General features: G+C 37.2%; 1 protein-coding gene and 1 long non-coding RNA gene across 3 annotated transcripts in view; one reads left to right on the top strand and one right to left on the bottom strand.

Moving 5' to 3' along the window:
- The first annotated feature begins 191 nt into the window (after window positions 1-191).
- The window catches only part of LOC130170630 (uncharacterized), a 40023-nt gene continuing 21342 nt past the window's right edge, over window positions 192-18872 (top strand). The window contains exon 1 of one of the 2 annotated variants that reach the window (XR_008828022.1): window positions 192-388. This is a non-coding gene — a long non-coding RNA (uncharacterized LOC130170630). The remainder of the gene's footprint in view (window positions 389-18872) is intronic. The other variant, XR_008828023.1, reaches the window with a different exon arrangement.
- Window positions 7484-18408, bottom strand: LOC130170628 (phosphatidylinositol 3-kinase regulatory subunit gamma-like). The gene is made up of 11 exons (XM_056378122.1): window positions 17359-18408; window positions 15282-15419; window positions 14665-14770; window positions 14404-14502; window positions 12796-12976; window positions 12296-12421; window positions 11973-12115; window positions 10974-11150; window positions 10201-10272; window positions 9617-9778; window positions 7484-9295 (listed from the first exon to the last, which is right to left on the bottom strand). The coding sequence occupies exons 1-11, from the start codon at window positions 17630-17632 to the stop codon at window positions 9106-9108; spliced, it is 1668 nt and encodes a 555-aa protein (XP_056234097.1). The 5' UTR covers window positions 17633-18408; the 3' UTR covers window positions 7484-9105.

Here is an 18872-nt window from a genome sequence, read left to right as displayed (position 1 = left end):
AAAAGAAGCTTATTTTCGCGATGGCAGGTAAATTGCCCTCACCGCCACTGCTACCATGTGACGCTTGAATTTTCCGGCAATGCTGGCGGGCAAAATGAGAGTGAACTCAGTGGGCCATGGCTACTCCATGCTGACAGAAATGGAGGGAAGTTACACTAAAAATGGCGTCAGCTTGAACCCTGGCATTGCAGTGGCCACCCCTCCGTGAAGATCGGTGTTCGTTTATCTATGGCCCGTTGATGCAAACAGCGTCAAAAGAATGGATTATTTGATGGAAAAACAGTACAAGAACATCATGACCCTGAGCTGGCTGGTTGTCCAGGCACTGGAAGGACATAATTATTCAGCAGAGTTTGCATTCAAAGCCCCAAAAGAAACTCTTCGAAAGGTAAGATGAGTGTTCTTTAAACTCAGTGTTGTGTTTGGTGAATGGATATTTGTTCTTACATACAAAGCATTCAGAGCTTTCAGATTCCCAACTCCAAAAAAATCATACCTGGACCTTGAACAAAAAGTTTATTTTTACATGGTTAATCCATCTTTCCATTGATGTTGTTTAATGACTAATTCATGATAGGAGGAATTATTACATCTGGGAAAGACAAAAATGTGATGTGAATGTCATGCACTTGGTGATTAATTCTAGGCCATTTAATCCCTACTGCTTTTCACTGATATTTTCAGTACTTTGGTCTGTATGAAAAGTGGAACAAGTATCAAATTGCTTTCTATTTGATATAGAAAATGTATTAATAAGACTTAACTTTGTGAATCCTGCAGCGACTCTGAAAGTTGCAAGGTTTTCTGTCTGGTCAGATGTGCACAGGTTGTGCAGGTTGTCATAGTTGTTCAATTTGTGATACACTTTAATATCTATGACAGTCTTCTAAAGCATTGTCATTTTGTACTGTATCTCTTGTATTCTGGTGCTCAGTGCATTTACCCTTTTACAGTGGTTTGGGTTAAGTTGCTTTGAGGGGAGCAGCAGCAGGTCACGTTGCAGAGGTAGTGGTAGCTGCAGCAGTTGATTCTAGCTAGATGAATGACCTGTTACCACTGTTTTCTCTGCTGTCATTTGGCATTTAGGCCTATATGGTGTAGCTATCATGTAATGATTTCTTATATCTGCATACAATGGCAATAGAGTTTTGCTATGTGCAGTGAAATTTAAAATCTAAAGTGTAGTAGTTTGCTACATACTGTGTAGTCTTGAATTTGCTTGATGCTTGTAAAGCCACAGTGTGCGTTACTGTGGTACACTGTCTCCAGTTGTTGTAGTGTGTAATCTAGCACTTTTGCTGTAAAACAGGCTTAGTATATGAATTAGAGTTGTGACGATGAGTCAATTAAGCAATTAGCCGATCAATAGAAAATTATTCTGCAATTATTTTGATAAATTATTTATTGTTTTTGTCATTTTTCAAACAACAATTCCAAACATTTGCTGGTTCCAGCTTTTCAAAAGTGAGGATTTGCTTTTTTCCTGACCCCAATATGATAGTAACAGAAGTATCTCTGGGTTTTGAGCTTTTGGTTGTACAAAACACACATTTTAAGATCTAACATTAGGCCATGGGAAACTATGACCAGCATTTTTCACAATTTTGACATTTTATAGATTAAAAAATGTGTTGATTAGTTGAGAAAATATTCTGCAGATTAGTCTATAATGAAAATGATATTTACTTTCTGCCCTAATATAAATTAATGGTATTTATGGTATACATTGTGTTAGCTGAGGCCTTTTGGTGTTTGATTAAAAACATCACCCCTAAGGAAAAGTGTTGAAATCCTCAGGTTATAAAATAACACCCAAAACAACTCATTAAACCATCATCTCAAATTTATTTGGGGATCTGAAAGTGCATACATGAACAATAATGTTCTGAAGTAGGTAAAGTCAGGTTTTACACCAACAAAAAATGTTTGAAACCATCAGTTTTTTTTCAGATGTGACTTCTAATGGAAATTCAAACTATTTAAATGCCTGTTTAACACAAAAAGCTGAATGTTGTTGCATAATCATTATAGTAAACATTTACAATAACAGTATTTTCTCACAGCAACAGGTTATTAACTAAGGGGAACTAAATGCTTTAGATTAAAGCAGAAAGGCTAGTCCATACAGTCACTATGGAAAACAAAATTAGGCTAAACGTTACAGAAACATCATTTTAACAGGTACTACGTTGAATGCGATGCAGAGACAAGTAGAGGTATTTGATTGTATGCACAGCTCAAAGTGAAACAAAACCTTTCTAAATATATGAAGTCCCTGGATTTCAAACATTTAAAAAAAAGTTATTAACTAATGTCTCATCTAACTCAAGGTGAAATGGAAAACAAAAATATCTCCCAAAATGCTGTTTCTGTTTGACAAATGATTCAACTAGATCCCACCATGTTATTGGCATGGAAGAGAGTTGATAGGATAGACAAGCCATTGAATGGCAGCCGTGCATTGTGAGAATGCAAATATCAATTACTAACCTGCCTCATTCCTTTTAACCCTACCCGTAACTACACCAAACCCATAATAAACATTGCCATTCTTTCCTTCAAATTTAACCTCCAGCGTAAATTTCCCATACTGAATAAGTACCACGCTAAACCTGTACCTATATAACCAGTTCCCTCACTTAGCTACATCTCACCCTGCACCTAAACATAACGATCTATTCACTATACAGAACTCTGATCTGGACCTGTTTTGCAAAAGGCTGTAAATGATTGTTCAAAATTGTAGTCAGTGTAAACGATTTTGAACATTCTGTTCAAGCAGTTTTTAATTTAATTAATCTTGCAATATCTTTACCAGGCAGTAACCAGGCAGATTAGTGTTAAACAAGTAAAACTACTTCTTTAAGGTTTCGGAAAGATAATTATAATAATTAAATATACAAAACAAGCAAACATTAATTATTATTCTAAGGTCAGTCATCAAACATGTTACAAGCCCATCTACCATACCAGCTTTCACAACCCTTCCCTTCTCTACCTAAATGGCACACTACTTCCTGTACTGCTGCTCAACATTGGCTTTGACATAAACTGTCTCCTGCAGAATTTTCCAATATGAACATAATTGCTAGGGAGGAGGAACTATATTAAAAGCTACATTCCCCTTCTAGAAATTAAACATAACATTATTACCACAAAAAACCATCACCCTTACTTTGCACCAGAGAACCTGACAAACAAGGTTACCTTATTTTTTAGCACTTACAACATAGCTCTTACTCAGTCATTGCTGCATCTCACAATATCGAGCCAAGCCCTTCAATCTATTATCATCAACCCAAGTCCTTCCCAAAGGCATCTGAATGGGTCTAATTTGTCTTAAGCCAAACAAAGGCTAACAAGCGCTCATACACAAGTTAGGCTGATTTAGTCTTCCATGCCACAAATCCATGGTATCTAGAATAAGATTTCAGGAAACTTTCATGGTCAAGAAAAAGAATAAATGTTGCTGATTTTAGTCCTCCTTTTTAAGAGGTTTTAGTTACCTGTTAAATCCAAATAAAAAGACAAACATCTGAAAATAAAAAAAATTAAATGGCAATCACATATTTTTCCTTTCATTTACTCATAAGCATGGCATTTAAGATTTTGAAAGTTCAGCACCCTAGCTAAATAGCTTGCCCAAACAGCTTTTAATTCTAGATGAATACTTGTTGTAAAGTAGAATTTTGGCCTGCTGTAAAACACTTTCATAATTTAACACTGGTTATGAAAAATGACTTTGTTGGACAGAGAACTACATAAAATGATTCCTTCAAAATAAGTGAAAAACTCAGAAACCAAATGCCAGACCAAATGATAGCACCTAAAGTTTCGTGCCAAAACACATTATCCATTATATGAAAAACCTTCAACTGAAAGTACATCGTGACACACATTTTAAGATATGAGACACAGATTCGTCTCCTACAAAACAGTAATAATTTTGAAGTGTGTTTTTGGTGTCTTGTTTGTTCATTTTTGTTTGCACAGTGATAAAACATTTAAGTTATAAAAATTGACAGTGACAACAGAAAAAGACCAGATTGTGCACAAATAATACTAGTAAGAGGTCAGCTCATTAAAGATGCCACAGAGGAAAAAAAACAAACTTGAACTTATGTGCTTTGTTAGTGCTACGACATATCAATCTCATCAGCAACTTGTCCATATTTAGCACCACCACATGTCCACCTGCTTCAGTAACAGGATGGATGTACATAAAGACAGTCATAGTATCTCCACCTCACATGAGATACTTGTGTGCAAATGCTATGCTTTAAATCTAAACTCCACAAAGCAGTGGTGTAGTCTGTTTGTGCACATATTTGTATACTTTTTCTGTATTCCTGCTACAAAATTAACTAGGATAAGTAAAATTTATTTTTTCAAATTCACAATATTAAATAAATATATATTTCCAGTGATGTACTAAATTTAACACTCAATCTCAGTGTGCAAAAAGTAAAAAAAAAAAAAGACATCTTGAATGAGAAGAGACAGACACCTATATTTGATTTCACATGCCAGATGTGGACCCTGCCTAAGTGATAATAGTCATATAGATGTGTCCATCCATCTTTACTGTATAACAAGTAACTATAAGATGAAAAAAAGGAAAGAAATAACATTTTAATAAGAATCCTGTGAGACAGGAAATTCAGGCTAAAAATATGAAAGCGCAACAGTCTGATGACAACTGGTAATGTATGAGTAGTATGTTGATAAATTGACAGTATGCTAAGTAGACTACACCACTGTTACAGAGTCTTAATTTCTACATGAGTGTAGTACTATTTGCCCATTAACACAGGGTATTAGAAAACAGTGTGAACAGCTCTCCAAAATGTCAAACTTTGATTCTATCTTTAAAGAGTAACTACATACAGGTTAAAAGTCCTGCTTGCATTGCTATCTAGTGGTTGTGTCATGCTCTGTCCACAACCTGTGCAATGCAGCATTTTACATTTTACTACTGTGCAACACTATATCACAGGATTGATCTGGTCACAAGTACAGCAGACCACTCCCAACGGGAAAGCTTTTCCATTTGCTTTGAAAAAGAAGATCAGTCATACAGTATAGGCTGTATGACTGCTACTGTATGACTGTTTTTTTATCTCAGGGAAGTGGGGAAAAAAAACAAAAAATAAAACTTTTACAGAACACAGCTAACTGTAAAATAAAAATAACAAAACATATCTTTTATAGCTGGTGGTTAACTTGGTACCAGAACTGGTATCAAAACAGTACCCGACCATCATGTCCGTATTATAATTACATATGATACCTATGTTATACAACAATGGCATGCAGAATCAAACATTTACAGCTTTTCAGTGCCACAAAGTAGGGATAGGACACATTTTCCAACTCCCTCCATGGCAATAAACAGTCTGACAAAACTTATAACTTCAAGTGTACATACGCAACGAGCATCAAGCATGTGTTTAACTAACGGCCGCTAAGAGATAAGTGCATTGATAGCGACCAATTAAACAGGTAAAATATACGATACAGAAAAATATTATTCTCTGATCAAACCAGTGACAAAATTTTAAATCAGCTACTCTTATTTGCTTGACTTTAATGGCCAACCTAAACGGACAATGCTATATTAAATGACTAATGTATTTTCCTCCTATAAAAAATATTTTGAATGATTTACTGTAACCAACACGTATCACTTCATCTCCACTCACAAAGTGCACAGTCAAAGGAGAACAAATCCCTGGCTGGAGGGACTTGGATAGGCCTGAAATGTAAACAATTTCCATTTTAAGAGATATTTATCATAATAGATGTACTTTTCTATGCACCATTTTGAATATACCTCACACTTATGAAGAAAGAAACAGTATGTTCTGCTGTATACCAACATTTATCAAACAAGTGAATTTAAGTGTCATAATCTTATCACTTTTTATGGTAATATACTCTATTTGGTCCACCATAGCTGGAATCATACTCTGTTAGCTAGTAGCTAACATGGCTACAAATTTCACACTTACAGCAATAAATTTACAACTGTTTGGTCAATCTTAAGTGTTTATATGTTGAAGTAACGGTAGTTCCGGTAGTTCATACAGCTCCTTTTTCAATGAACTGTATGATTTTGATATGCATTATAGCATTCAGTTTGTAGCTGTATACTTCAGATCATAAAATTGATTATATTAAAAATTTCACATAAATGAATTTAAACATCTGGTTTATAGGCCTATGTCATCTGTACAGCTTCTCACAGTAAGTGTGATGTAAATCAAATTTGGCAACCTTCAGGGGAATAAGGTTGATAACTTCTCATAAATATAATGCTTAAAAGCAATCACTTATATGAAGGCAACTACCTTCAGTAATAATACTCTCCTTGATAGTAGTTCAGTATACTCAAGCTATTGTAGCTTTGTATCCAACTAGACTCGGCCTCAGTGTCTGGTTCATCAGAACATTGTTGTCTACAAGAGAAATATGATGGCTGGAACAGAAGCACTTAAAGGCACTTTTCAGTCATTCCCTACAGAACTAAAAACCTGTAAGTCTTGTACAGTATATTATCACTTCACATCAGGCTTATCAAATCTCTGAGATCACTGACTCCAAGCAAAACTCTTCAGAAACCCATAGAGAAATCAGGTTTAAAATGGTGGTCTGACTAATCTGAACATTATTGATACCTCACACGCAACTAAGAAACTGTGCTTTTGGGTGGTGTTTTTCCAAAATTTGCTTGTACACAACTCAGAGAAATGCTTTCACTATTTACCTGTGCCTTAGGTTAAATGGGGGGGTGTTTGCTTCACAGTAAACACCTCCTCATATATTATTACTAACACTCTGAGGTGTTAATGTGTGAGGTTAAAACAACACATATTGAAAGTATGGAAACTTTACTTTGATTGTCTCATTCTTTTTACAAACCAAAAAAATTTGCCATGAGAATATTTTAAAAGATGATATAGCAACATAAAGCATAAATACATCCCAAAAGTAGAGTGCATGAATTTCTATGGGCTTATTGTATTTTGTCTGTTTTGTATGTCCTGAAGAAATTTACAGAATTCTGTAACGCAACGTTGTGAAAAAAGCATGTTATAGCGGTCAGGAAAGGTTCCTTCAATTGCTTGTAAACACAACTTTTGTCATGGACAAAATGGACTTTTACATGGACATCAAGCCAGTTAAATGGCAGAGTCCTAAGGTGGATAATATGGCAGTCAAGTACTTCGTTCTAAATGAAACAGAATAAGACATTTATGAGCGTTTTTGTAAGTACTGAACATTGCCTATGTCTAAGATTATGTTGTGGATAATTCTTTTTTTAAATTAAATTTCAGGTTATTTGCATTCTACATCTTTACATTGCTTTTGGCTCTCAGTCTGTCAACCCCCCCCCCCCCTCCCCACACCACACCCCAAGACAATGTCTTTGTCCATCATGATGTTGTACTGTTGACATTGTCATATTCCAGTTTCCATAGATATTGCCCAACCCTAATGAAAACATGGCAAGATTCTAATTAGCCATTCAGTGCTTGAGTTCCTATAGAAACCCCAATGTGAAAACAGAAAAATTCACATCAGTGCCAACAAGAATCTGTTTGACTGAAATAAAAGGTTTCAACCAGCAATCTGGTCTGAATGAATTTGGCTCAGACCGCTCAGTACTTGCTGACGCCAATACAGCACAATACAAAGCATTAACTTGGGTTGTTGGTTAAAAATATTTTAGAAATATTTGAGGTACATTATAAGGCAAGAGTGGCCAAATCTAGAGATAAAGACTTTAATACTGAAAATTTATGTTCAACTTCTAAAATATTTAAGATTTCTTGTGCTTACATTTCAGGACTCCAAACTTTAATGTTTGGATTAGTGGATAACCATCATCATTATCTCTCCATCAAAGAAATATATGAAAAACCAATGGCTTTGCAAGTTTAATACTCACAGGTTTTAGAAACTTGCTGATACCAATACTAGTGTTGTTGTGATGAGGTAATATTTCAGTACTACCTCAGTGCTGCTGGGAAAGATTTAATTCAGTGTTAAATTCTTTTAACACTAAGTACATAATCCCAGCTGTATTTTGCAAGCTGTATGTACAAAGGGCAAGTAAATGAGATTTTCATATACGGAAAAAATAGATAGATAGATTAGAACAGAGCTGCAGTCTGGCTTTTTCAAAAAATTGATGCTAGGAGCTAAATATTCAACTTTTGTATTTAAAGGTATAATATGTAACTTTTTCACATTAAAATGTCTAAAAACAACGAAGCCTATGTTTATATATATTTTTGATTTCTACTTGCATTATCCCAATTGTTTCCAGCAATTTTTAAACCTACAGAAAACTCTCATTTTTATCAAGGTCTTTTTCAACCTGTCAATGGCATCATATCCCCTTTGCTCATGTATCAACGTTGTTGATGTCTGTCAGAAGCAGTAAAAGTTGTATTTTTATCCAGTTTTAAGCCGAATTTTAACATTACGCTTTTTCAATCTTGGTTGCTTTTAACTATATATTTTAACCGGATAAAGGATTTTAGCCATTGGACTTCTGGATCATAAGTTATCAGAGAAACAAGCTTCAAACATTAGCATGATTCAGCTCCTGGTAAAAACCTGAACAACTGACACTGAAGGAATGCAAACCGGGGGTAGCTGACTGCGATGACGGCACTGGTGATGAAGACAACAACTCACAACATCACCAACCTCCAGCTTTTGATATTGTTTTGATTGAGAGTTACCTAGCAGCAGAAAATTACATATTGTGCGTTTAACTAACAAAGCTGGTGATGACCTAATCCACCTTAAAACTAGTGTGGATAAATGGCTGAAAATCTGCTGCAAGTATCTTAGCAAAGCATTTCAGTGACTGTTGTTCAGTGATGTGTTTTTTGTTTGCTGTGACATCATGCCAATGCAGGATTATTATTTATCCAAATCTTAGCATTGAACTGTTTGTGAAAATTCTTGTATAGTGACAACACTAACCGGTGCTCTGTTAGAGCCTGGTAACAGTGTCCATATTGGTGCGTCCTCAGTGCTTATACAGTGAAGCTTTGGGAAAGCGCCATGAGGATGGCGTGCTGGTGTGTCTCAGCTGGGCTGCTGGCTGAGAGCGGGCCAGGCCAGGGTTACATTCAGCTGCTTGTTGTGTTGGATCAGGGATGTGTGTCGGTAGTGGAGAACTAGCTCTCTCAGTGATGAGTACAGGTTGTAAGGCTCAGCGAAGCCATATCCTGTGGACGTCCTGTAGATAACACAGTGCTTCACATCCCCATCCACACTGCATGAGAAGAAACCTGTCACTTTCTGTTCACAATTTATATTTTCAACAAAAGATAATTAGTCCACCACAGACAAGTTTATGGGTTTATTTGTGCTAAAAATGTATGTTGTCCTGACACTGTAACAAAATGTACAGTATATAAAAAAAATTTCCACAGCAATGTCAGTTGTCCCAAAAAAAGCTTCATACACAAATATGTTATATCAAGTGGTCATTTAGGATTTGAGAGGGATAAAATAGGCATTTATGTTCAGTACATTAAAGTGTAGTAAATTATATGTCTAAATACTTAAAATATGGAAGTTTGAAGGTACTTACACAACAGAGCAGGCAAAGGATCCTCTCTGAGTCTGACTATCTCTGATGAGGAATGTCCCATCCCTCCTCCCCCTCAGCAGCTCCTCTGCCTCCTTTCGTCTCATGCCCCCAACGTACCAACTCGTCTCCTCCTGATGCGTATTATCTGCCAGGGTGTACGGGCTACAGGACAATGGAGGTGAGGGGGTTAGATTCGTTAGAAAATATACTTTTAAAGCATAGAATTTGCCCAAAAAAATTACATGTATATCACACCTATTGGATTGGGGGGCTACCCCGCAAGGCAATGGTAGGGGAAACACTACATATGAAGTATGTAAGACTTTCTGTTTACATTTTTTATTTACTTAATTTGTTTACCTAAAGAATCTTTGCTTATATTTCCGTAATATATCACAGTATAATGACTGGTCCTTAAAGCAGCTGAGCCTGGATTCCTTTCCAGTTTGCTTTGTTAATTGATCATATCAACAGAAATAAAAGTTGGAAAACAAAGTTATGTAGCTTGTGTAGAAATTCATTTATGCCATTTAGTGTCAGTGAGGCTGTGAGTTCAGTTGACCTGCAAAAAGGATAATACTCACTCCTCTTCTTCATTCCTGATACCAAGCCAGTCATTAATCTGGCTCTGCTTTGTACCTTGCTGGGTGAGCCAACTGAAACATTGACAAGACACAGTCAGTAGGCTGCAATATGTGGATGTTAGCAGAACAAGCTGTAAGAGTGGTCCTGTCAGCTTGACTTGTTTGACAAAATACCAAAAGATGATACAGAAGGCTTTACTATCAAGATAGGAAAGCTACACAAAAAGCAGTTTAAAACAGTGTCCCCTAAAGTGCTTTGAATATGCAGCATTTAGATTGCACATTGCCATAACACAGGCACACCAGTAAAGTTGTATTTTGCTTAGAGTTGTTATTGCACAATAATAAAAGCAACAGCTTTTTCAGACCTTGCTTTAGTTGTTTTTAAGTAACAGTACATGTATGTCTAAAGACATAAAGCTGTCCTTGTCAATCAAAACCTAACAAAGGGCTTAATAGGCCACATCTGCTTATTTGAATTTATTGAAAAAGAGGGTGAGATTCGGCTAGAAAGACATAGTCGTCCCATTAGACTCACAATCAATCCCTGTACTGAGCATATTGGAGATCCACAGCTGTGGCAACATGCATGAGAACAGCTGATTGCTTTTTCTATGTTTACAGCTCAGCTGTGTCATCAGTATGTGACAGTCTTTTTGAACTAAACATTTTATCTCTGATGGGTTTTTATCTCATGTCCACTTGTTAGCTCATAAATACAATAAACTTTTTTCTACCACTCCATGATCTAGAACATGAGGCTTTAAACTTACAGCAGGTATTGATCTCTGATCTTCCTAAGCTGCACAAGGTCAGGCTTCAGACTGCTTATTTTCTTGTCGACCTCAACGTGAGCCAGCGCCTTCTTTCTCAGGTCTTCCTCCAACTTCTTCTTGCTGTTGTGGATTTCCTCCACCCTCGACTGCAGCTCATCAGAGCTGCTTTGAATCCTAGGAGTAGGAGAAGGAAGAACTTCAGTAATAATTCAGTCTGCTAATTTGCTGTTAGCATGTTAAGTAAGCATAGCTAGCAGTGAATGTTTTTTTATTTTCTTTTGCCTTTGCCTTTTACCTTCAACTGCAGAAAAAAAGTAAAATGAGATATATGAAAAGTGACACAACTGGAAAAAGGTGGAGATGCACCAATTGATCGTACAGCGTTCGGAAAAGTCAGGTTTTCAGCATGATTGGCTATGATCGGTGACTGGTCAATCAGTCTCAGATATTTGATTCTGTGTTGGTCAAATTTACACTCATGTGCCGCACATGGTTCACGTTATGCACATACACAGCTACAAAGGCACATAACATGCCGTCAGCGGGGAAGTTCTTCCCTGTGAGTGAAGAAGACACAAAGCGCTCAATGTGTTAAGGCCAATGTAACTTGTGGAAAAACAACCGTTAAAACGGCGGCTAATACTAGCACCACACCGCTTCGCTTGCCTCAGCTGTGCGTGATCGCTACCTCACTGAACTGCTGCTGTGGCTCACACGCATTTGTGCCCACACCGCCAGCGTTGCTGCTGTGCCTTGGATAATGGCCATCAATAATAATAACCGTCCATTGTTGATGAGTTGTTCATATTTTATTATCAAAATACAATTGAACTTTCCATTAAAAAAAATTACAAAATGTTTGGGTAGCTGTCAATAATGTGTCTGAGAAAGAAAATTGGAATTGGCCAAAATCGGAATCAGCAGGTCAGCCTCATCAGACAAGAAATTTGAAATTGGTGCATCCCTTGAAAAAAGGGTTGCTATTTGTAAACATACTTATCGGTCTCTGTACTGCTGTCTAATGTGAGGAACATGTTGATGTATTCCTTGCTGTAGCGTTCTTGAGTTTCACATTCCTCCTCAAAGATCCGAATGATTTCACTGAAAGCCTCAATGGCTGTCCGTTTGCTCTGCAGGTCCTGGGTTGACAAAGAGAAAAATCTTTATTTTATATTCAAGTTTGCAGAGCCTTTTTAGTCAAAGCTGTGTTGTGGTAAAGCAATCAGAAGAAAGATATTACCTTAGATATTGCTTTTACCCTATAACACTACTGACATACTTAGTAAAAAGAAGTTTCAATGATGAGGCTGCTGTTGTACCTGGGAGGTTTGGTTAAACTCCTCAAACAGGCGGTCATACTCTTTGCTCTTCTCTTTGTATTGATCCTGAAATATCCTCAGCTGTTCTCCAACTGCATTAATGTCAACTTCCATCACAACCTGCTGCTGCACAGATGAGAAATTAAGAGATTTAGGACCAAATCCCTTTTTAAAGCTCCTATAATGCATTTAGTCTAATCTAACCTAATATTACACAAGGTTTAGAACTGTGATATTTGTTTTTTCCAAATTTGCTAAAGTTTTAGACAATTAAATTCATCTTTGAAATAAACTGCTTCCTTGTTTATTTCCCCTGTTACTAGTTTGGATATAGCCAAAACTACATATCGAACGTCAATAGCAGTAAACCTCTACAATAAATAAAATTGAAAAATTATTAGGTCTTTATATGTATAAAAAGCCACCACAGTGAAAAATATTTTGTTGTTGTTTTTGTTGTATAAGACACACATGCATAGATGGAGACCTCATAAACCCACCTGTTGGTATCTGGATATGGGGTAAAGTAGCCGTGTGTCCAGTTTGGAGTTGTACTGGGCTAGTGATTTATTCTGGTAATACTGGATCAGATCCACCACAGAAGGGAAGGCCAGTGGCTCAGAGAAGCCATATTTTCCCCCATGATGGAAAATCTTTATCAGTCTGTTGGAACCATCTTTTCTGTAAAATAAATTAATAAATAAAATTTAAAAAAAATTATATATATATTCCCCTCACTTTGCAAGATAGCATGTTTTTTGTGTTTTTTCTAGGCAGGCACCACTGGAAACTTTTGGTGGTTCAGTCTATTGACTCAGCTACTTCTGTATAAAGAAAAGTGCAACAAAACCATCACCCCCTCAAATCCAACATCTGGACCCATATTCATAAAGCATTTTAGTTTACCACGAAAAACTTCTAGGCTAAGAGTAAGACTCCATTGATTTGGTTGACGTCATTTCTCATGGACGAGCTTGCTTGCAAGAGCAGAGACCAATGGTTGAGAGACCAGTCTGTGCCGGTGAAAACACATGCCCAACATACCACAGTAATAAATTAAAAAAATATGAGAAATAAACAAATATAGTCCTAATTATGACATACAAATTAAATGATAACAGTTTAGGTGCTGTTTTTAAAAATAGTTCACTCCATGGAAAAGAAACAGCGTATTTATTGTTTAGTGACTCCTTGCTGGCACTGTCTGTCACTTTACCAGTCTTCTCCGAGTGCCTGTGCGCAACGAGTCTGCTGCATGAGCATGTGCTGGGACTTGGCTTGCACAAAATACTATGCTGCCATAGATCAACACAGTCCAAATTAAAAGGTTATCTACATCAGCTGCAAAGTGAAAGTAGCAAGTCAGCAGCTTTAGTCTTATATTACTGTCTATGCAGGATCCATTTATCCACAGATCTCTTGTATTTTTAGTAAGGAAGAGTTTTAACTAATAAACAGTGTATGGACTTGTGCTTACAAATGGGGATAATAGAGATTTGAAGTTTAATAAGAGCTTTGGGTTACAGTTTACTTGTGAAGCAAGAGCCAAGTGTGAGGTGTAAGAGAGACGGTTTAAAAAGCTGATTAAAGATGGAGTGTGTCTTTTCCTTCAGACAGATGTGAGATGGATGACTGGAAAAACTTGACTGTGTAGACGGTGTTATGTTGCTGACCGTTGGAGACACCGCCAAATTCTAATCAACAAAGCTTTATATCTGAAACCTAGTCTGTCCTGATTCAGCTAAAATTAGACAGAAACCAGGAAATGTATAAAGTTACACTTTAAAACCAGTAAAACTAAAGTTAGACTTTGAAACTAGGAAATAATAACTGACATCTAACTATATGTGTTCAATGTAGGGCAACCACACCCTACAAAATACAGAGGACTGATAATTGTAATTTTAGCAGCTCAAAGGCTAAAAACACTGACTCAGACTGAGCCTTTAAAGTTAACTAGTTGTACCTAATAAAATGTAACCTTTGGCAAACCTTTTGATGTCATGAACACATGACAACAGTATATATGGTTATGGCACTTGTCATAAACTCTTGATGGAGCAAAGTGATTTCAGCATCAGGAAATATAAGATTCAAAAAGTATTTACCTTAGTGTCAGAGTATATTCCCCCTTTACCCGGCTAGAAGCATCTCGGACCAGGAATGTGCCATCAGGAGTGTTTCTCATCATCTCATTTACTTCCTCTCTAGAAAATACACAAAAAACATGAGAGTTTCAAACATTTCATATAGTTGTACAAATTTCCATCGATGATATACTATGAGTTTGAGATGGTATATAAAAAAAAATAAAAAATTAGCAAGCAATAAATCAGATCATCAAAAAACCATATGTAAATATTTAATACCTTGAGACGCTGCCCCAGTACCACTCAGCATTGGACAAGTAATTGTCATCAGAACTGGAGTCACACGTTGCCATTGCTTTGGTTATGTTGTTCTTAGGTTGAAGATCTGAGTAAAGAGGCAATAAAACTTTATATCACAAAATCAGATTTACCAAAACGTTAAGATAAGGTTACCAAGGTCTGCGTAATCTACATTGTTTGAGCCGTTCTTTATTTCAAACATGCCTTTTTCTTCCATTCATTTTTCAGTATAAAAAAACTCCTTCGGCAGAGTGACGTAATTAGAAAATTCATCATAATCTCTTATTATCCCTTTTTTCACTCATCATAAAACCATCTTTTCGTTGATCAACTGAAACCAATTGGAAGAAATAAAAAAATTGTCTGGCTAATAGTCCCTCAAGCAGGCAGTTTCCAGAGTTTCTAAAGTCTAATTTCCAAAGTTTTGATTTTAAAAATGACCAAACTGAATACAGGAGAGGCAGTAATGAGCTAGAAATATGAAGGATGCTTGTATTTGGAATAAAAAAATACAGTAGTATGTGCTAATAATCGTCACATAAGAGCATATGTTGTTACGCTTCAACCAAGCACAGCAAAGAGATGTTGGAGTGTACCTTCCTTGGTGACGTTGTTTCTCAAGGATGGAAACGCATCATCATGATCAAGAAGGGAAGAAAGGTCCTGCAGGAACGCTGTCGGGTTGTGGGACCGTGCCCCGCTGTCGTTTTGGCCCACCTCACGCTCCAAGAACTCTGAAATATTAAACATACAACGTCCCGGGTGTTACCCTCGATGTCAGTTCTGGCCAGTCTGTATGTGGCTATCTGCACTTTTTGGCTGTTCAGCACACCCTGCTGGCCCGCTGACAAGGCCTCAAGAGGGTGATATCGTTGTGTTGCTTAGTCCAGCTCCGTATGGGAGACTCTGGGAGACTCTGTCCAGACTAGTCTGCTGACAGGTGACACTGTCTGACTGCCTAAAATACCAGAACTGGCACTCCTCAACGCTGAGGCACAGGCAGCCAGACTCAGTACTGCTTAGTGCCCGACCTCGCCTTGCCTTGCCTCGCCTCGCCTCGCCTCGCCTCGCCTAACAAACAACAGCTGTGCAGAGAGATGCCATGTCGGCCTGAAGGACTGAGGCTGATATGCCAGCATGTCTGTTTGTATTTATTGTGTGTGTACGTGTGTGTACGTGTGTGTGTGTGTGTGTGTGTGTGTGTGTGTGTGTGTGTGTGTGTGTGTGTGTGTGTGTGTGTGTTATTGTGGCATTAGGGAAGCAAGGAAAGGTGAGAACCTATCTGTCAGACATTTTCTGAAAGCGTTGCATAAATGTGTGAATTATTTGTGTTCACCAGTAGGTGGCTATGCACACAAGCGCTGATGCACAAGTGTAGCAAGAGGCATTCTGTTAGCGGATGCTGTAAATCATCCCTTCAGCACTTGTAATGGCATGCCAGGAGATGCATTAAATCGCTGCTGCAGATGGAGTTACATGTTACATGAGGAATCATATGTATGCTGTTGTAAAATTAGAAAGGGTGGAAACTCATTTACCCAGAGCCTACGAACAGTGAGGCTCTGTCAAAACTTGCCTGGTACAGAAACCTGAGAAGAGCTGTACCTCCTAATTGATCTTGAATCTAGGGGAATCTGGATTTTTTTTTTTTTGAGCTGAAACAATTAGTTGATTAATCGGCAGAAAATTGCGTTTCTTCCTGCATCAGTTTTATTTATAAAAAAAAATTTGCCAATGTTCCCTAGTTCTAGCTTCCCAGTTGTTACAATTTGCTGTTTTTATGTTTTTTGTGATAGTAAACTGAGTATCTCTGGGTTTTGCCCTGTTTGTTATGTATAACAATCAATTTAGAGACATGACTTTGAGCTCAGGGGAAATCTGATACAGTTCTTGCTAATTTCTGATATTTTATACATTAAATGATTTAATTTATGCATGAAGAATGTAACAAGCACATTAATCATGAGTTGCAGTTGCAGCCCTGAAGATTTTTTTATGAAAACATCAATGATCCTCAGTATGTCAACATGAGAACCCCCCAGATAATTTAACACCAGCCAATTAAAGGATTATGTTTGTTATAGCCATTAGTTAAAACTATTTTGACCATGGTTCTTCAAAATCAAGAGCCTCACTCTCATATTTCCGGAAATTATTCAACACTAAACTAAAATCATGAAGGAAAGTGAAATGTTTAGTTGACTCTCTCCTTGTAGGTTTTATACACACCATCTTGTATCTTGACTATTTATCAAAGAATCACATTATCTCCATACGCACTCATTTAATATGTCTCATGTCCATCCAGGCCTTGGAATGATTCCAGCTGCCAGTCAGCTAATATGATATACCAAAAGGAAATGTGGCTTTTACTCCTTGAACCCTGTGTGACTGAAATAATGTCACGTTTCGACTCTGTTGTAAAAATGTGATCGTTATATTATTGATATCTGTAAATGTTAGTCATTCAGTGGACAGTGAACGGTTATGCAAATTAACACAGATGACATAAAGAAAAAATTAGCATCAGATACATTTATTTGTGCTTACAGACAAGAAATCCTGATGAAGAGAAGTCTTCAGGAAATCCAACACCCTTTGACAATTATTATTATTTCAAAATCATATTCGTATTAATGCTTAAAATGCCTAATATAGCACCTTAAATCTTACCTTGATCTGCTGGTGAAGGTTCAGGCCTAGTAGTCATGGATATGTCTGTCTGCTGTTGTGATTGGTTAAGGGTTGATGACATCATCATGGGAAACACAGAGGGGGGCTCTGGATTATCTCCCATATGGTTGGCGCTCTCATTGATGACCACAGCCTTGTCCCTGAGATGGAGGGATGCTAGTGATTGTATTGGGAAATCAGCTGGATGGAGCTTGTTGTCCTCTGCGCACTCTTTGCTGTTGACAGGTCTGAGCTGGAAACTCTCTTCTGCCATTTTCACAACACAGACCGAATAGTCCAGCTAGGTTTTATTGAGGTGGTGAAGCAGCAGATGCTAGATGCCACTGTGCTGTTGATGACATACTATCAGCTAACAGATACACTCATGGCGGAGGATAGAGAGGGTGATGGTGCAGACTTCATGGCTGCCCTGTGTTGTGGTGATAGAACAAGTTCATCAGCCTGGACCCCTGGTTTAACCACATCACAAAGCAGAGTGATGACATTGCCTGCAGATAGTATGTTTTTTCTTTTTATATACTCAGGAAGTTTTCTGTATTCAAGCACTGTTCTGCTTCAGTCATTTGCTTAAAGGGATCCACACCTGGGAGCGACCTAGAACAACCACCATTGGGTACTGAATAGCAGAGTGCCTGGTCCATAGACACCTTGACAGTAGTTATTGAGCTGTAAAGCCACTGGAGAGTTAGACTGAAGCACCACCGTCTGATTTCTTCATCAAGGACTCACACATCACCTCATGTCAGAGTACCTAAAACAGAAAAGGCACAAAGAGAGTCTGAGAATCAGAGCAGTAGGAAATGGAGATGGGACTTCTTGAATTCACGCCCTGAAAGTTACAAGGTCTCAATTCTATTTGTTTTGAGTATTGGCCATAAGTTAGATGTTTTAACAAGTCCTATCACACCCACTGATGTATCATAATATTATTTCTAAGGGCAGTTAAACCCTTGTTTATCACCTTTTCATGTTTAACTTTGTTCCAAATGTGTATGAAATAGGAATGAAATAAATCTTTGGCATTGTCAATTTAAGCATTTGCATGGGCTTCCTGTAAAACAAGCCTGAAGCAAATGCTGTTTATTACAATTAATTATACAAACACACTGGTATGCATCTCATGAGAAAAAAAATTATCACGTGTGTAAAACAATAAACAAATTACATTTTGCTTGGTATCAATAAGTTTAGGACTGCAAATAATTACTATTTCATTTTATTAGCAATTCATCAACTGATCATTTTTCTTACTTACTTACTTACTTAATCTTTTACTGTATAAAATGTCAGAATTATTTTCTAACACCCCAGCTCATATTATGAAAATCTAAAAATATTCAGTTTTATTTGAGAGTAAAATGAAAAATAAAAACAGCAGTGCGACACTGAAAAGCTGGACCTCACTATTTTTGCTATTTTTACTGTATAAATTACTCAAGAGATTAATAATTCCACTGAAGGGTGATCCGTCAACTCACTGACACGTTAACTGT

This window comes from Seriola aureovittata, chromosome 6, assembly GCF_021018895.1.
Source record: "Seriola aureovittata isolate HTS-2021-v1 ecotype China chromosome 6, ASM2101889v1, whole genome shotgun sequence".
NCBI lineage: Eukaryota > Metazoa > Chordata > Actinopteri > Carangiformes > Carangidae > Seriola > Seriola aureovittata.
Note: the sequence above shows the minus strand (reverse complement) of the source record. Positions and strands in the feature narration are given on the sequence as shown.

What these genes read in the sequence shown, in the direction of transcription:
- LOC130170628 (XM_056378122.1), bottom strand. Translation starts at nt 17,632, where the DNA reads ATGGCAGAAGAGAGTTTCCAGCTCAGACCTGTCAACAGCAAAGAGTGC. An exon ending in AAACAACGTCACCAAGGAAG is followed by an intron (nt 14,771 to 15,281) that starts GTACACTCCAAC and finishes CTCTTTACTCAG; the next exon opens with ATCTTCAACCTAAGAACAAC. An exon ending in AGTTTAACCAAACCTCCCAG is followed by an intron (nt 12,116 to 12,295) that starts GTACAACAGCAG and finishes TTGTCAACCCAG; the next exon opens with GACCTGCAGAGCAAACGGAC.